Source organism: Giraffa tippelskirchi, chromosome 3 (genome assembly GCF_054371585.1).
Source record: "Giraffa tippelskirchi isolate mGirTip1 chromosome 3, T2T-mGirTip1v1.2.pri, whole genome shotgun sequence".
NCBI lineage: Eukaryota > Metazoa > Chordata > Mammalia > Artiodactyla > Giraffidae > Giraffa > Giraffa tippelskirchi.
The window spans coordinates 43,652,953-43,671,159 of NC_137277.1; the positions used below are offsets into that span (position 1 = coordinate 43,652,953).

General features: G+C 52.7%; 1 protein-coding gene and 1 long non-coding RNA gene across 3 annotated transcripts in view; one reads left to right on the forward strand and one right to left on the reverse strand.

Annotated features, from left to right (window-relative positions):
• Positions 1-3,333: 3,333 nt before the first annotated feature.
• KSR1 (kinase suppressor of ras 1) overlaps positions 3,334-18,207 on the reverse strand; it is a 162,300-nt gene continuing 147,426 nt past the window's right edge. The window contains exons 15-21 of one of the 2 annotated variants that reach the window (XM_081584329.1): positions 16,439-16,535; positions 12,987-13,120; positions 12,111-12,242; positions 10,574-10,709; positions 8,852-8,985; positions 5,681-5,761; positions 3,334-3,744 (exon numbers count right to left, since the gene is read on the reverse strand). In XM_081584329.1, coding sequence (XP_081440455.1) covers positions 3,666-3,744; positions 5,681-5,761; positions 8,852-8,985; positions 10,574-10,709; positions 12,111-12,242; positions 12,987-13,120; positions 16,439-16,535 — 793 coding nt within the window. In that variant the 3' untranslated portion in view covers positions 3,334-3,665. The remainder of the gene's footprint in view (positions 3,745-5,680; positions 5,762-8,851; positions 8,986-10,573; positions 10,710-12,110; positions 12,243-12,986; positions 13,121-16,438; positions 16,536-18,207) is intronic. The other variant, XM_081584330.1, reaches the window with a different exon arrangement.
• LOC145543284 (uncharacterized) lies at positions 4,512-5,969 on the forward strand. Its single transcript, XR_014080610.1, has 2 exons — positions 4,512-4,659; positions 5,370-5,969. It is a non-coding gene; the product is annotated as an uncharacterized LOC145543284 (long non-coding RNA).

Below are 18,207 nucleotides of genomic sequence, written 5' to 3' on the forward strand. Positions count from 1 at the left end.
TACATAGAAAACCCTAAAGATGCCACCAGAAAATTTATAGAGCTAATCGATGAATATAGTAAAGTCTTGACAATATTGTCTCTGTTTTCTGTCTTGGTTTTTTGGCTGCGAGGCACATGGAATCTTAGTTCCCTGACCAGGGGTTGAACCCACACCCCTTACATTGGAAGGTGTAGTCCTAACCACTGAACCACCAGGGAAGTCCCACATTTCTTTATAACTGGCAAGGAGAGGCTCCTAAAAATAATATTTAGATGAATCTTATTTAGACTCCCTCCCCTCAAGGCTTTCATAAGTCAAAGACCCCTCCAGCAGAGGAGACAGTGACAGGTCTGAGTATGTTCCCAGCGTGTCACTGTTGGGGGTAGGATGACCTTCTTCTGTGCATCATGGGCTTTGATGCTCTTATCTCCATTCCTTCATCTTTTTAGAAATATCTGCCTCCAAGGTCCAGGCAAAATTTCTTTTCCTGGAGAGAGCTCCCAGATGGGGGCCAAACACCCTGCCCCCTCCCTTCCTGCTCTCCTATGTGACCCATCCGAGAGCCCCCCACCTCCGCGCCACTCATCTGGAATGGACCCAAGCAGACACAAGCCCCAGACACCTTGGTACAATTTTATTCACAGATTCTAGACACCCAGGCTGGGCCTGGCACAGTGTTCTTGCCAATGGCAAAAAAGCCCCACAAAAACTGATAGCGCACGTCCGTTAATACTAACCATTTTAATTTAAATTAATAGCATTTCTGGAAGACAAATGCAGTTGATAGAAAATATAAAAACTTTTAATATACAAATTTTACATCACATTCAAAAAAGCAAGTGTGTGCCTCATAGCCACAGAAGATGCTGGGTTTGCACACACAGATGAAATCCTGGCTGACACTGCAGCATCGCACAAGCTCCCTAACCAGCTTCACATTTATGTCTCCACCCGGCCCCCAACGCAACACAGACAACCCCCCCCACCCCCACCAGGGGCTTACAGATCACACCACGCCCCTCAGTGATCACAGGAAGAAATGCTGTGAGAGGGCAGAGGGATTCCAGGCTCTGTATGTGTCTTTGATTTGGTGGTTGGTATGAGATGTCATCTTGGCTACATGCCACTCACAACTGGTGGGGAACTCAGGACTCAAGACCTCGGGTTGGATGGGGACCAAGGGTTGTGGCTCTGGTGTTTAAAGGCATCAGGAACAGATCCCAGGGGTTTGGAGGTGAGGCTGGGAAGGGGGGGAGGGGGCTGAAGGTTGAAACTTGGGCTCCATTCTCAGACCCCAGGGAACCTCTGCAGCCCCCGAGATCTTGTCCAGGAGGCCTCCCAGCTTCTCCATCCCTTTCACAGTTGGCTGTGAGGGCTGAATTCACAGTATCTGCCGTCCTTCATGTGTTTCCAAGGCAGACGGGGAGCACACAGAAGGGCAGGCGTGTCTTCCTAACCTCAATTCACAGTCACTAGAGACAGGGTGATGGGGACCACCTGGGGAGCTCCTCAGCTGCTTCTCTTACATGACAGGCAGGGCAGAGGCTCAGGCTGAGGGCAAGAAGGCATCCCGGGGCCTGGGAGAGGAAGGGGGTGGCCCCTAGTCCCACTTGCCAGGTTGCTGGCACATCATCAGTTTCCTAAATGTGGGCGCTGTGACTGCTCCCCTCCTGGGCCCCCAGCACTCAACGAAAGCTTTCTGAACTCCATGAAAGCATCCCCAAGAGTGTGACACCCTCCAAGGGAAAAAATACCCAGACTGACTGTCCGTGGGCCATGAGGTGAGTCCCATTTACTCAGCTGCCATCCCACCCCTCAGGCCGCCTGCTCGACCAAGGGTTCAGAGGGGAAACGTGAGAAGCATGAACAGTGACCTTTGGGAAGGAGTCAATGTGGGGGGAGGAGCCTGATGACCAGAGGAGGCGGAGTCACATACCACGGGGAGTGGGGAGATCAGGGGAGAGGCTGACCTGGAGGTCCAAGGGATGATGGGGAGAAGCCAAGAGTCCCACAGAGGACAAAACACCCCCTAGAGCTGAGTCTAGCTGGTTTACAGCTTCTCCAACTTCCTCCCCACACCCCTAGCAGGCAGGGTTGAGGTGTTGTTGGCCCGGAGGCCCGCGTACCCAGTACAGCTGTTCGGCTGTGTCCTCCCAGCAGGACTGCCAAGGGATGCTCAGCCCAGAGCCAGGAAGGTCGCCCCGCAGTCTCCAGGCCAAGCGGCCCGTTTCATGTGACGATTTGGCCAGACTCCAGTTTCGGAGCCTGGTTAGACAGGTGTACATAAAGCCGGTGGGAGGGCCACGTGCCTTCTCGTCTTGGCTCCGAATGTGGATGTGGGTTCTGGGTCTGAAGACCATCTCCTCTCCACTTTCATCACCCTGGGTCATTTCTGGCTTTGGAGCCCGATACGCCCTAAACTTCACTGAAGGGCTTCTCTGCCATTTGGAACTTTCCTGTTTAGGAGTCAGCTTCTAATGAGGACAGACAGGACCCTCTCATATTCTGGACTTTCCCAAACCTGGTTCAAAGGGACACAAGTAGGAGGCCTGCCTTGGTGCTTGGGAAGACTCTGAAGATGAGGGGCTTGCTAGCTGGGTCTAAACGAAAGGCGGGGCACACACCTCCCACCTTATCTAAGAGCTCTGAACATGGGCAGCGGAGGAGTCAGGAGCAGGCTAACGGGTTTCAACAGGACTCAGGGGTGGGCAGTTACAGAACCTTGGCAAGATCGATGATGGGCTTCTAAAGACCCAGGGCACCCTGTGACTGGGAGAGTGGGCTAGGGGCCCTGCCTGCCTCTTCCCCCGCCTTCTACCTTCCCTGTTTTCATGGATCAAGTTTTCACGGTGTATGCAGCTGCTCAGCTGGGCCTTAGCGCTGGGGTCAAATGTTAGTTAAGGACTGGGATGTATCTAAACAGCTAAAGCCTTTCATCCCATCTCCCAGGTGCCCCCCTGGGGGCTTCATGAAAGAAACACCTCCATAGGCAGTGGAGACCCTGGCTGGGAACCACTGGATCAATCCAGATGTTATCTGTCTCTGCTTTTCCAGCAGGTATGGACTGGATTACAGGGGTCAAAGGTGAACCCAAGCTCTCTGCAAACTCCTGACCCTCTTAATCCAGCTCAGCTCCCGGTCAGGGTCTCTTTGATAGGATGAGGGGTGATGGGATTTAGGGCCAAAGTAGAAGCCTGGTCAAACCCTGTGGTTGCTGCTCCCCTCCAACCTCCACCCGTCCTGCCAGGAGACCAGCCACAATCACGATGCTTTTCTTCCTCTGGCCCAGTGTGGGCGCCTCCAGAGGGGAGGGCCACTTCTGCCATCCCAGCCCATGGTGCCAGCAACCTCTGCACAGACCGGTTTTTTTTTTATTATTACCTATTGTACAACCTTGAGTCCAACTCCGCACGAACATACATGTAAACATTTGCCGCCTGTCAGGACAGATCTGGTTATTGATGATGTCATTTTAAGAAACAGCAGGTGCAGCTCCATCTCTGGACCCAAGTGTTTTTGCAGATGAACGGTCTAAACCGAGGCTTCGTGCTCCTGATTTGCGGCACTTAGGAGGGTGGCTGGCATTTTGAAGAGCATTTTTTTTTTTTGTCCTGGTGGTGGTTCAGATGTTTTAGAGACACATTTAAGAAAGAAATACGTCGTCAGAAAAACTGCACAACTGGCTACATCTTTGGATTACTGGACTCCAGGATGCCCAAGCCAAACCTTTCAAACCGGGGTACAACTTTGCTGCTGTTAATGCTGAAAAGAGGAACAAAAACAAGAGTTATAGCCCTGCAGGTTTTGATCAGAATTTCGGCAACGTTAGCTAATGAGCGGGCCAGTTCCAGAAGCTCCGTAGAGGACCCGGCCGCACCAAGAAGTGGGATTGATGATAAGGCCAGTGGCCTTGGCAGAGCTGCTCCTGGTCACACCTGGCTAGGGGTGGGGGTAAGGGTAGAGGTGCTAAGCCTCAGCTCCCTCCTGGAGGGCAGTGGCCTGTTTGTCTCGAAAGCCCCAGCGCCCTGCATGCCCAGTAACTGCTGCGGGCTCCTTCTCATTGGCAGCTCGTTCTCAAAGCTCTTGCTCCGAGTGGAACTGGGAGGGAAGAGAAACTCAGCCCCTGCCCTGAGAGTGATATTTGCATGCTCCTTCTAGAAATGGTCCTCAAACGTGGGGGTGCATCAGGGCCATCTGGGAAGCGGGTTGAAATACAGGTTCTCAGCTTCTGCCTCCAGACACCCAGATTCAGGTCTTGGTGGGTCAGGAACTTGCGTTTGGTAAGCCATGGAGGACCTGTGCGTGACCTGTCAGCCACAGTCTTGCCAAAGGCCGGCTTGGGGTCTGGTACTTTCTGTTTGCACAGGGCAGGTGGAAGGGGAGTGATGCTGTGGGGGCGGGGGGATGGACCGGAAGTTTTTTCACAGTTGTTTGGAGACAGGCCCCACCCCCTTGCTTCAGGACGACTTTCCCAGGTGTCTGTGCGGACGAGGACACACCCCTTCCAGCTGGTGTCTTTCATGGCAATAGAACTTGTGATGTCACACCAGCAGCCCGCCAGAGGGGACCGCAGGCAGCTCTGAAATCATTCCACTCCTTGTTGGACAAGATCCTCGTGGGTTAAGAGCCAAGCAAAACCCTGCCCCCTGTCCCGGGGACACGCCCTGTGAAGGGCCGGTATGTTGCGGGGTGCGGGAGAAGGGGGATCTCTCTCATTGAGCTGTTAGTAGGGAGACGGGACCGCCCCACAGAAGTGCTAGAGAGAGATGAAGTCGTGTCCAGGGAGGTGGTTCTGGGTGGGGGGTTTGCTGTTAGGAGGACCCTCCGTGGAAAGCTGTTACTCAGGCACACACGGGGCCTCAGGGCGGGGCGAGGGCCAGTTTTAACAAACAAAGCAGAAAGAAGTCTCAGCAGAGAGGCTGGGGCGGCAGGATCGCATCCCCTGGGTTAGTGCCCGCAGCGCTGTTTGAGCTGGAGTAGAATTCGCAGTGCTGAGCGTGGATTAGGAGGAAGAAAGCCCCGAACATGCAAGGCAGCCAGGCCTACAACCTACAGGAGAGACAAGAGGGGAGAGAGCAGAGTCAGAGCCTGAGACTGCGGGGAGGGGGGGGCGAGGAGGGGGTGGCGCACGGCTGAGGCCTGGCCAGGGCACAGGGCAGGGGCCCCTCTTTCCCTGTGGACAGAGGAAAGGACATCCCCACTCTAGTCCAGGCTTGGCAACAAAGCAAGCTTGGAAGGGAGCCTAGCATAGAGAACCTCCCCCAAGCTCTCCCCTGGGACACGGCCACAGAATGCTAAACAGAGGTTGACCAGCAGGCCCACGGCTCCTCATCGAAACTGACATCTTGGAGTTTACTATTTCTGTTCCCTGCATTCTCTTCTTTAAGATCCGGCCAGAGGGGCTCCTGAGGACCCAGGCGAACAATCTGAGTTCTCGCCCACCCTAGAACAAGCCATCATCTGCCACGGTGTGTGGACAAAGGCCCTGCCACATGATGTGGGTCTGCTCTCAGCCCAGGGGAGAAACAGCCTGCAGGGCCCCCGCCCGTGGCCATGTGAGCTGCCAGAGCATCACTGTTGTTTATGGGAATACCACACGCCAAGAAGGGGAAGCTGGATGCAGAGACAGTAGGAAGCAGGATGTGCAAAGTGTTAAACACAAACAGGCAAAGGATCAGGGAAATGGCAGAAGACACACTATTCCTCCAGGACTGGACAGTTGTTCCTAAAGTCAGGATGACCGGAACGTCCTTTCCCGTAGTAGCGGCTCCGCCAGCGCCTGGGAGCACCCGCAACCATTTTGCCAGGCGTGGGAGGAATGCAGTCCAGCAGGTGATGGAGATGGACACCCAGCATAGGTGGGTGGAGGGGGGCCCACAGGAATCAGGATGGCAGGAGAGGGGGGAGATGACAGGATGGGCCAGCACATCCACCACCCCCCAAAAATAAAAATAAGCAACAAGATCAATGGAAAAGAAAAGAGAAAATGAGAATTAGAGGCTTGAGTGTGTGGAAGTAAAAATCATGAACATAAAGCTTTGATGCAAATTTGTTGAGGTACACTGGCATTCTTTCCCTGTAGGGGCTAAAACTGATCACTTTGGGCAGGAAACATCCCTATTTGTAACTCTGTCCCACGTGTGGAAAGAGAAGGTGGGGCTCCATGGCCTTTCGGAAATCTGGAATCATATCCTGAATGTCAGCACCTGCTCAGTGCAGCCTTCGCTTTTGTGGAGGAGAATACCAAGGCCTGGTTTGCTAAACAAGTCACTCAAGGTCTTATAAACCAGATCCTTAAACTTCTTGTGAGTCCAGGAGAGCCCCAAGCTCCCACCCACACCCAGCTCCCATGACTCCTCTCTTCTGGATACCCTTCCTCAAGCTCCCCAGGGTGGGTGCAGCGTGCCCACAGAGGCTGGGTTTTTGCCTGGCACTCAGCATGTTGTCATCATTCCCTCCTTCATCCCCTTACCCACCGAATATTTATTGAGTGATTACTACACCCCCGGGACTGTGCTAGGAGCTGAGAATACAGAGGTGACATGACAGCATCCTGCTTGGAGGGCTTACAGCGCATGTCTGCTTGTCTTTATCCTAATTAGACCATCAGCTCTGTGCTGGTGGAGGCCCAGCCCTGGCATGTGACCTCAGGTGTGGTGCAGCTGCCAGCAATTGCTGGGAAAAACCCACGCCTCTGACGGCAACATCCTGTCACCTGCTATTTGTATTGGACTCTGATCCATCTTAAGTGCAAAATACTGAATCGAATCTTCATTATAAGGTACAGTATTCCCTCACCACATATCATCATTCCTCAGAACGTCCCTACAACGGGCTTCAGTTGCCACATTTCTTCAACAAGTTCTCCTCACAGCTGCTGCTGGGCTGACCCAACCTGGGCCTCTCCTCCCCTTCAACTCAAAGCTTGGTTTGGTTTATTTTCAAAACGACCTGGCAAACTAAGTGTCTGTCAAATCAGGCCACAAAAAGTGATCATTTTAGAGTCGTTAAAAAACAAAGAAGTGTGAAAGAGACCATATCTGGTTCATTCTGGAAGAAGGAGGTACTGACACTACCACATATGTGGGCAGGTGTGAGATCTGGGTACAGTTTCTCCGGGGGCTATGCTCTTGCCCCTGCCCCTACTCCCATCAAGAGAGGCACCACTTGGGACTTCCCTGGTGGTCCATGGCTAAGACACCCAGCTCCCAGTGAAGGGGGTCTGGGTTTGATCAGGAAACTAGATCCCACATGGCACAGCTAAGACCCACTGTTGTTCAGCGGCACAGTCATGTCTGACTCCTTGTGACATGCCAGGCTTCCCCTGTCCTTCACTATCTCCTCGAGTTTGCTCAAACTCATGTCCATTGAACCAGTGATGCCACTGCAGCCAAATAAATAAATATTTTAAAAAGAGAGAGAGGAGAGAAGCCCCACTGTATGTGTTCTATGTCCATGTGCTGGGGCTGTGGGAGATTTCACTTCTAGAAAGCGCCTTTCACCTTAAAAGAAAGTTTAAAGCCATGAATCTGTCCAAGAGTCCAGCCACATGTGACCTGCCACTTGCTTTTGTACAATCCACAAACCAAGAATTTTTTTTCCACCCTCCTAAATGGTTGGGGGGTAAAAATCAAAAGAAGACTATTTCATGGCCTGAAATAACGGGAAATTCAAGTTTCAGCATCCATAAGTAATGTTTTACTAGAAACAGTCAGCCCATGAGTTTATTGGTCTGTGACTGCCCCCACACCAAACAGCTGAGCTGAGTTGCTGTGACACAGATTATATGCAGTTGTGTCACTGCTTTGCACACTTCTGGGCGCACCACAAACCCCACTGACAAGAGCTGTCACTCGAGTTTCCTTCTCGGCCTGCAAAGCTGAACTATTTCCCATGTTTAGGCCATGTCTGCCCACCCCTCCATTCTGTCCAGCTGTGGAGCTGAGGCCAGAACAAGGAAGGACTTCCCCAGATTCTCGCAGAGGCAGGGCAGATGGCTGTTTATGAGGGATCTGGCAGAGAGCCGGGGGATGAAGAAAAAAGGGAAGGAGGCAGAACTCAGAAGAAAGGAGAGGAGACCACCCTGGCACTGAGGGCTGCTGAGGACCATGATTACACAGACAGGAGGATGGGCCTCCAGTGTCTAAGTGGCACTTAAACCCCAGTGATGCAGCTCCAGTAACAGGTGGCTGTTCAGGGGGCTGAAAGCTCTGTCGGGAGACTGCCATTTTAAGCAACAGCAGCTCTGCTGGTCTTGGTGAAGCTCTGTTTGGCCCTTTCCTGGGCAGAAACTTCTTGTTGGGGCCTTAGCCTGGGCCCAGCTTTAGCACTGAGCTGATAACAGTGATATGGAGGTTTTCACAGAGGAGGATGGGAGACACCAGCCTGTGGAAGAGTCTCCAAAATAAATGTGGTGAAGAGCAGACTTAGAGAACGAATTTATGGTTGCTGGGGGGAGGATGGTGGAGGGGGATTTAGGGAGTTTGGGATGGATGTATATACAATGCTATATTTAAAATGGATAACTGATAAGGACCTACTGTATAGCACAGGGAATTCAGCTCAATGTTATGTGGCAGCCTGGATGGGAGGGGTGTTTGGGGGGAGAATGGATACATGTATATGCATGGCTGAGTCGCTCTACTGTGCACCTGAAACTATCACATTGTTTACTGGCTATACTCTAACATAAAATAAAGTTTTTAAAAATGTGGTGAACAGAATCCCAGTACCCCTTGGGCGAGGGAATGAGTCCCCTCTGGCTAACCAGCTCTAGGGGTCCCCTTGGTAGAAGTCTCAGGCAGACAGAGCAGATGGTGCCCCTTCCCCAAGACACCTGGCTGCAGGTCTGGCTCTGAGGGGTACTTACTCAGCAGACTTCCAGAAGTGCCCAGGGTGCGAGAGCCGCCGGTTCAGCTTGGGCAGCTTCTCCAACATGTCCATCAGCAGGGGGAAGCTGGGCCGCTCCTGCAGGTCAAAGGCCCAGCAGGCGGACAGGATCTCCTGCAAGGCGAGACACCATAGGAGGGCATGAGAGCTGGCAGGGAGCAAGAGGGGCGCAGCTGAGGCCTTCTGCCCAGGATCCCTTTGATGCTCCCGGGCACCCCGCCCCTCCACCAAGCTGGTGGTCCCCAGACCCTCCTGCCGACACTAAGGTGGCCAGCCATGGCTGGAATACAGCTGAGAAATAACTAAATTTCAGAAGCACTCTCAGGCTTCCAGTTAAAATGAAAAGCATGGGCCTGCCTCTCCTCCTTCCTTCCTTGACCTCCCTGGAATAACAGTCACAAAGCCAAAAGACAGGTCAGAGGAAAGAGATCACAGACATTTAGAATGGAAAGTAGAAGGTAGCGTGTTGACAGGTGAGACGCAAGATGTTCAGAAGGTGTACAAGGCGGGGCTGCAACAGAGGCAGGAGCCTGGGCATTGCAGGAATGGAGGCTGGGAGTGACAAGACGGACTGGGCATAGGGCAGCAGTGAGTCGGCAGAACAGCTGTCTTGACCACTCCAAGTGAAGGTAAAGCCCTTCTCCTGCCGCCTACTCTCCAGATCCATTCATCCACACTGCACCCCCATCGGCCTTCCAATTCAGGAGAACTTCCTATGAGAAGACAGGCCTGCACACACAGCCAGGCAGAAGGTGCTCACACGACCCAGCGAGGACACTCCCAGCCTACTTAGCACTTCACCTGGACGAGTGCCGGGTGGTCTCCCCAGAGGCTTCCATTGCCATGCTGCCCAGGTACCCCTGCAGCCCCTTATCAACACCCCGCTGGCATCTGTCTGCTCCAGGCCCACCTGACTCACGAGTGCATAGCTAACACTGAAAACCCCGCCCCTGGACTCCTTCACGTATTACGGTGCCAGGCGGGGTGAACTTACATAGTGCGATACAGAGAAACCATTGACAGTATTCAGTCACATGAGGGCAGCAAACCTGTTATGATTTGGCCTCTTGAAAACAAATTTGCTGTGGAAATCTTGACTAGTTCTCGAATAGTCGAGAAAGACATGAAGGGCAAAGATCTGATACTACCAAAACCCCACTGTTTGTACTTTAGGTAGTGAAATTTGTTATTATCTTCTTTCTAGTAAGTAACATACAGGCTTTATTATCTTTCTCATAATTCAACAAAACCATGAGCTTTATTTCCTTTCTATTTCTTTTTTTAAGATAATTGTTTTTTAAAGGTTAGCAGTGGGGTAGTGAAAGATAGAGGCTTCGTGTGTGTGTTTGTACTCAGTCATGTCCGATTCTTTGCAACCCCATGGACTGTATCGTGCCAGGCTCCTCTGTCCATGGGATTTTCCAGGCAAGAATACTTGACTGGGTTGCCATTTCCTACTCCAGGGGATCTTCCCAACCTAGAGATAGAACCCATATCTCCTGCGTCTCATGCATTGGCAGGCAGATTCTTTACGACCGCGCCATCTGGGAAGCTCACAGGCCTCCTAGCCAGCAGCACGGAGGCCAGCCTGACACGCATCCCCCTTGCAGTTCCGCTTCTCAGGTGGGTGAAGGAAGGGCAGCCAGGTACCGGCCCTCTAGCCCCACCGCCCTCTCCCAGCGCAAGGCGGCTGGCTACTCACGGTGACTTCCTTCCCCAGGCTGACGGAAGCCAGGACTCTCTTCATTCCTTCTCCGCTTCCAATCTGCCAGATCAGGGCCTCTGCAGCTTGGTTCTTCAAGGGCCAGTCTCTGGCTTGCAGCTCATACCAAACAGTCCTGCGGAGACCACCCACCCACACGGCGTGAGCTCCTAGACGGCTCCGCTCAGCTCACACTGGGGCGGGGGCGGGGGCCGCCTGATGCCCTGATGCCCGGAGCCCAGCCTGAAGACCCGGGACCCTCGGCCCACCCTCCTCACCCGCCAGGCTTTTGGGACTACCCTGAGTCCACCCGGGGCCCTGTGCTCCCACTGCGGTGAGAAGTCTGAGACACCGCCAGCTCTGGGCAGAGATCCTGGTACAACCATTCAACCTCAGTGGGGTGGGCGCCCACGGCCAAGGTCCTCTGAGGAGTGACAGGAATGCCCAGCCCTGGGCCTGGCACACACAGGTGCTCAGGAAATGACAGTGACAGGTCAGGGCAGGAAGAGACCAGCCATGAGGAAAGGATCCCCCAAGAGATGATGGAATGAGGCCGTCACTCTGACGCTCCAAGTCCCCTAGCCTTTCTTGACTTATCTGCATGGGACCATCTCCATTACACCCACCCTGACCAACACAGCGGGGGTGGGGTGGGGTGGGGGTGGTGGTGTGTGTGAGGATACCGAGTGACTCAAACGTGGGGAGGGGAACTGAGGTGTAAAACACACCAAATTTTTGAAAGCTCTGTGGCATAAAATATCTCCTGAATTTTTTATTTTGATTTCATGCTGAAATGACCATATTTTGGCTATACTGAGTTAAATATCTATTGAAACTGATTTCACCTGTTTCTTTTTTCATGTGGCTCAGAGAAGGTTTTATGCGTCTGGATCATGTTTTATTTCTACATTTCTGTGTGTCTATCTGTCAGCATGCCAGCTCTTCTCAGGGTACAGCTGGAAACTGCCCCCTTCTCCCAGAAAGACAGCTCTTGGTTAGCTCTGGAGACTGTCTTTGGGAAGCAACAGGTGAGAAGGCCACCCAGAGTTAAGCATTTTATGCCTGTGTGCTCAGTTGCTTTGGTTGTGTTTGACTCTTTGTGCTGTAGACCCATGGGCTGTAGCCCGACAGGCTCCTCTGTCCATAGGGATTCTCCAGGCAAGGATACTGGAGTGGGTTGCCATTTCCTCCTCCAGGGGAGCTTCCTGACCCAGGGATTGAACCCACCTCTCATTAGGTTTCCTCCATTGGCAGACAGGTTCTTTACCACTAGTGCCACCCAGGAAGCCCATTAAGTATTTTATACAATTACCTAATTTAGTCCTCATGAAACAGCTCTACCAGGGAGGAGCTCTATTCGTCCCATTTTATGGGTGGAGGAAACAGAAGGTCAAGGACATGGTCACTGGCGCAAACAAGCAGCTGAACCAGCCTCAAAGCACAACCCCCCCTGCACCCCAATAGCCAGCAGGACCCTCTGTTTCAGCCACAGTCGGCCTCAGAGCCCCAGGAAGAGGGACGCCAGGCGCCTCCTCACCCGAATGCATAGACGTCGGCAGCTTTGGAGAAGGGCAGCTGGTCCTCGTCCTTCCCGGGGGTCATCTCCCGCACGATCTCGGGGGCCAGGTAGCACAGCCAGTCATGTGACAGCTTCAGCTGGTTCTCACGCCTGGAGGCCAGAAGCCAGGGCAAGGACAGGGCCTTTAGTGGGCAGCAGTGAGGCCTGCAGGGCACGTGTCTGCCCCAGGGCTGGCACACCACCACGTGTGTGTGTGCTCAGTCGCTCAGTCGTGTCTGACTCTTCGCTACCCCATGCACGACACAGAAAAGCAGCACACCGATGGTGCACTTGCCAAGGCACCCGCGCTTTGGGGGAATGTTACAGAGGAGTGATAAGCGGGTTCGTCTAGAAAAGCAGGCCAAGGACAGTATTGGCTGGGAGCTGCTCCTGAGGGTGCCGATTCTCTACCCTGGGGTAGCAGAGGGAATCTCCGTGCAGGAGACGGGAACTGCCTGTGGGGCTCACAACCTGGCCTGGGGCTGGCTCTCCCTCCTGGGGTCCTGAGGCTGGCGGAGCGGCCTTTCTCCTTCAGGATTCGTGGAACTAGAACCTGACGCTCTTCCGCACGGTGGGGACAGGAACTCTGGTCCCCTGCCTAAGTCAGTGAGCATACAGGGAAAATGGGAGTGAGGGGACCCAGCCTCCTGGGCGGTCAGCCTGAGAATTAAGTGCTAAGAGGGCCCTCAAGGTCACCCAAATCTGATTCTGAACCGGAACCACAAGAGCAGGAGCGGAGCAGACCTGGCCTTTCCTATAGAGAGGGCCGGCCCTCGGCCACCAACAGCAAGAGTGCCCAGGCCTCAGGCCCACCAGCCCTGCCCCAGTCTCTCTGGACGTCCAAGGCCAACTGACCGTCCCTCTCGCACGACGCCCGAGATCCCGAACAGCCCGAAGTCTGTGATGACCACTTTGCCGTTGTCGTAGAAGATGTTCTTGGATTTGAGATCTTTGTGCACGATGCCCTTGGCGTGGAGGTACCCCATGCCCTGGAAGACAGAGAGCCTCACGTCAGGGGCGAAGGGAAGATGGACGATGATGGCTTAGCTTCTACCCTGGGCCAGGCCCTGAGCCAGATGCCTTACCCCAGTCTCCTCATTTAACCTTCACAACCCTATGCAAAGTGACTGTCTCCTTTTACAGAGGAGGAAACCCAGCCTCAGAGACAGGAAGTCCCCTGCCCCGGGTCACACAGCGGTTAAGCAGCACTGCTGAGATCTGGTTCCAGGCCAGTCCCCGCGCTGCCCAACATCCACCCTATACTCAGATAAAGTGCAGAAAGCGGGAATGGGGGTCCTGGGGGAGGGGTGGTCAGGAAGTATATAAAGGTTCACTGTGATGCTACCCTCCGTTTTGTTTTGTTTCTTTTTTAATTTTTTGGCCACGTCGTGAGGCATGTGGGATCTTAGTTCCCCAAAGAGGGATCGATCCCGTGCCCTCTGCATTGGAAGCATGGAGTCTTAACCCCTGGACCTCCAGGGAAGTCTCTACCCTCTGTGTTAAGTCACAAGAGACCCAAGGATTTAAGGTCTCATCAGGCTTTGCACAGCTAGCCTCACCTCTCAGGCTGGGCAAAGGCTTGGGGTGGAGGTGGGGAACAGGGTGGAATTTCCACAGAGGGAGTCCCCGAGCTCAGGTCGTCCACTGCCTGTGCTGCCGTAGAAGTCCTGGACCAAGACTGAAATCCAGCCCAGATTCTAACTCACTGTGTAGCTTTGGACTCCACTTCTGAGCCTCAGTTTCCTCTTCTGCCAAGTGCCAGGTCAGGGCTGGGGGATTTCTAACCAATGCCCTATTTGCACTGAATGCTGACTGGCCAGGCACATGGGATGTGGGTGACCTGACGTAGGCATGATCTCATTCAAGGCCAAACCCAGGACTCCTGGGTACCCTGATGTGCTTGAGAACAGGGAGAGGGGTACAAGATGCCACAATTGAAGTGGGCATCCTTGCCAGGTCAGAAAGAGGCACATGCAAACCTACCTCCCTACCTCCCACATCAAGGGTGCGTCACATGTGAAAAACCTCCCTGCCTTCAAAGGTATCTCGGGATGAGGAGGGGAGAGGTCAACAACAAGCCCCATTGAGGAAAGAGAAGGAATGAGCTGCGAGGCAGAAGCAGACAACTCAGCCGAGCCCAGAGCTTGGACCAAGTGGGGCCAGAGCTCATCAGAAAAGAATGTACACAGGCAGATGCTCTTCTGTAAGAGATGGGAGGCCGTGGGGTTCACTGTGGCCACTTCCCTCAGGCCTACTGAGAGCTATCCCACCACGGAAGCGGGGAGTTTTCAAAAACAGTGCCTTACTCTCTTCCCAAACTCCATCCTGAATGCAAGACAATCCCCCTTAAAATATCTGCCCACTTCCCAAACCAAACCAAGGCACAAGCCTTCCCCAGTGACCGAAGAGAGCCAAAGACCACACCTTGGGTTGAACAGGGACCAGCTGTGTGACTGAGGATAAGTGGCTGCACCTCTCTGAGCCTTGTTAATAAAACAGATGCCACAGCCTCAAACAGCCAGAGACAAGAGAGAAAGTGCCCGGGTCTGGAACACAAACTCTCCTCCCCCTAAACCCTCTAACCAAAGGTCTGCTGTTGCTGCTGCTAAGTCGCTTCAGTCGTGTCCGACTCTGTGCGACCCCATAGACGGCAGCCCACCAGGCTCCGCCGTCCCTGGGATTCTCCAGGCAAGAGCACTGGAGTGGGTTGCCATTGCCTTCTCCAGTGCATGAAAGGGAAAAGTGAAAGTGAAGTCGCTCAGTCGTGTCCGACTCTTAGCGACCCCATGAACCGCAGCTCACCAGGCTCCTCCGTCCATGGGATTTTCCAGGCAAGAGTACTGGTGGTCAAGACCTCATAATTATATTTTGAGCCTTAAAATATCAGAGATGTGTACAAAAGGAAGTGGTTTAGAAGTTCCCAGAAGAAGGGGGATGGTGGAAATAAAGGAGCCAGCAGAGAGCTTGCTTCTGGCTCTGCAGCTCCAAAACTTTTGAGCAACTTCTACCCTGGAATCTTCCAGATGACTCATTCAGCGGAACTCAGCCAAACTCAGCACCCAGACTCCCCCAGAGTCCTGACAATAAGAAGACACAACAGTTTGGGGGAGCCGGGCCCAGCAGGTTTGGGGATATCACAGAGTAGGTATAACACTGCAGCTCCCCCCAATTACTCTGTGATGAGATAGACTACAAGTGAAGGCGTATGTGTGATATTTTGCTTTGGAGGGGCTGCAAAAGTTTAATGTGTTCATTTGTGGTTGTTTAGTCGCTAAGTTGTGTCCAAGTCTTTTTTTGACCCCACGGACTGTAGCCCACCAGGCTTCTCCGTCCATGGGATTTCCCAGGCAAGAATACTGGAGTGGGCTGCCATTTCCTTCTCCAGGGGATCCTCCCGATTCAGGGATTGAACCTGCATTTTTTTCCTGCATTGGCAGGCAGATTCTTTACCACTGAGCTATCAGGGAAGCCCATGCGTTCGTTTTGCTATATGGAAATGTCACGGAGAAATCTTGGTGTTCCTAAATGTCACTGAGATTTTTATCTTTTCCAATGATGCGCACACATGATGGATGGAAGGAGGGAGGGAGAAAAAAAGAAAAAAGCAAAACTGAAGACAGGACAGGGACAAAAACGTGGTGGGAGCTGGTAAGAGAAAGCTTTTCTGCAAAGACAAGAACCAGGAAGAGGAAGCCCATCCAGCCCTGATGGAGTTTTTCTCAGACCCTGTCTGCTGCTAAATAAAGAAACAAATTAGCGTTTCTTTCACTTTTGTTTAATTACTTGGAAAAGATGGAAGCAAAAAAAGAAAAGGCTGCCTGAGTTGAGCCTGAGGGCCTGTCTGCATGAAACTTAGATTCAGAAACTTTAAGGTAGAACAGCTGCCCCAAACCTTAATCAATTCTAACAGACTCTCACCAAGCACTGGTGGCCCTGGGCTCCACGCTCTCTCCACGGATTATCCCAGTTTACCTTTGCACCAATCCAATGCACCTCCCTGTGCACCAGGGAGGTGACACAGGCGGCCCCTTTTACAGGGGAGGAGGCCAGGGCTCAGAGAGGCTAATCGACCTGCCCGAAGTCACACAGCTGTATCACCAAGATTCAAACTCAGGCCATCTGTCTTTAAAGCCCACTGCGTTTCTCCAGCAGGTTTAGCTCCCAGCAGACAAGACAAAGAAAGAAGGAAGGAGATGGGGGTCCCACCCATGAGGCACCCCAGCTAAAGGGAGAGACAGAACAGCCACCCCACCAGCCTGACACCAGCAGACAGGTTGGGGGACAGCTAGGAGCTCTGGAACCTTTACCTTAATGATCTCCTGGGCGATCTGCCTGGTCTTGTTGATGTCCAGGGATGTCTTGGGGTCCCTCACAAACGAGTGCAACGTCCGTCCCTTGCAGAAGCTGTGAAGTGCAGAGAGTCAGGCAGAGATCTGGGGCCCGTGCAGCCTGACCTCAGCCCTTGTGGAGCTGGGGAGAGCTGTGCCCACCAGCTCCATCCCCTGGACCCTGGGTGTCAGAATCCTTCTTGACCAACCTGATGCCATTCCTTCTTTGTTTTATTTTGGTCACACTTCATGGCACATGGGGACCAGGGATTGAACCCTGCCCTGTCATGGAAGCACTGCGTCTTAACCACTGGACCACCAGGGAAGTCCCCTTGATGCTCATTGCTGCTGGGCCCAGCCTGAATGAGCAAGAACACATCCCCTGAGACCTCTAGCCCACCCACCATAGAACAGGAAATAGTTCATTAAGTTTAAGGATTGCTCAGTTGGGTCCAACTCTTTAAGATATACAGTCCATGGAATTCTCCAAGCCAGAATACTGGAGTGGATAGCCTTTCCCTTCTCCAGGGGATCTTCCCAACCCAGGGATCGAACCCAGGTCTCCCACATTGTGGGCAGATTCTTTACCAGCTGAGCCACACATTGAGAGCAGTCCACCAGCTCTCATGGTTCGAGGCAGGAACACACACACTCAAAGTCAACCAGCGAAAAACCTGGCCTTTTCAGGCTATAACCAGGCAGTATCAGGACTCTGGGATCCCATAATGATTTTCACGATTGTGCTGTTTTCTGATCACAGGGTTTTTTATGACAAGGCAGAATGTGCAGTGGAGCAGGGGCAGGGGCGGCTATCAGGGGTGTCAGAGCGATTATTAGATAAGGGGCTTGTCCCTACCTGTAATGACTCTTAAAACCTGGGGCGAGGGAATTCAGTGGTTAAGAATCCGCCTTGCAATGCAGGGGACTCAGGTTCGATCCCTGATCGGGGAACTAATATCCCACATGCCATGAAGCAACTAAGCCGACACACTACAATGAAAGATCCCGAGAGCTGCAACTAAGCCCCGACATAGCCAAATAAATAAATAAATATTTAAAACAAAACCTGGAGTGAGGAAGGACATAGAGAGAATGGGTGGCTTCATTGCTGCTCCAGGGAGAAGTTGACTTAAGCCATCTGAGGAAGGGGCTAGATTTTAGGAACCATCTTTAATGAGATAAGATTCCTTGACCCTCAGGGTCTGGAGTATCAGTTGATGGTTACTTTTCCATGTTCCAGCCCCCTTCAGCATAATCTAAAACACGTTAAATGTTTTGTTAATGTTCTTTTATTCTTTTACTATATGTGCTAAGTAGCTTCACTCGTGTCTGACTCTTTGTGACCCCATGGACTGCAGTCCATCAGGCTCCTCTGTCCATGGGATTCTCCAGGCAAGAATACTGGAGTGGGATGCCATTTCCTCCTCCAGGGGATCTTCCCGACCCAGGAACTGAACCCACGTCTCGTGTCTCCTGCATTGGCAGGCAGGATCTTTACCACTAGTGCCACATTCCCTTTAAGCAGACTCAGATCTCTCATGGGACTGGGTGGATGAGAGAGAGACGGAAGGAGGAATGGTGGACAGTGCTGAGGCTGGGGTCTGAGGGATGCTGAGCATGTCCTGCATTGGCAGGTGAACTCTTTACAACTAGCGCCACCTGAGAAGCCCTTAAAAACATGAGTGTATACAAATTCCTTGATTTGAATGGAAGGTATGATATAAGGAACTGTTTACAGTACCCACCTT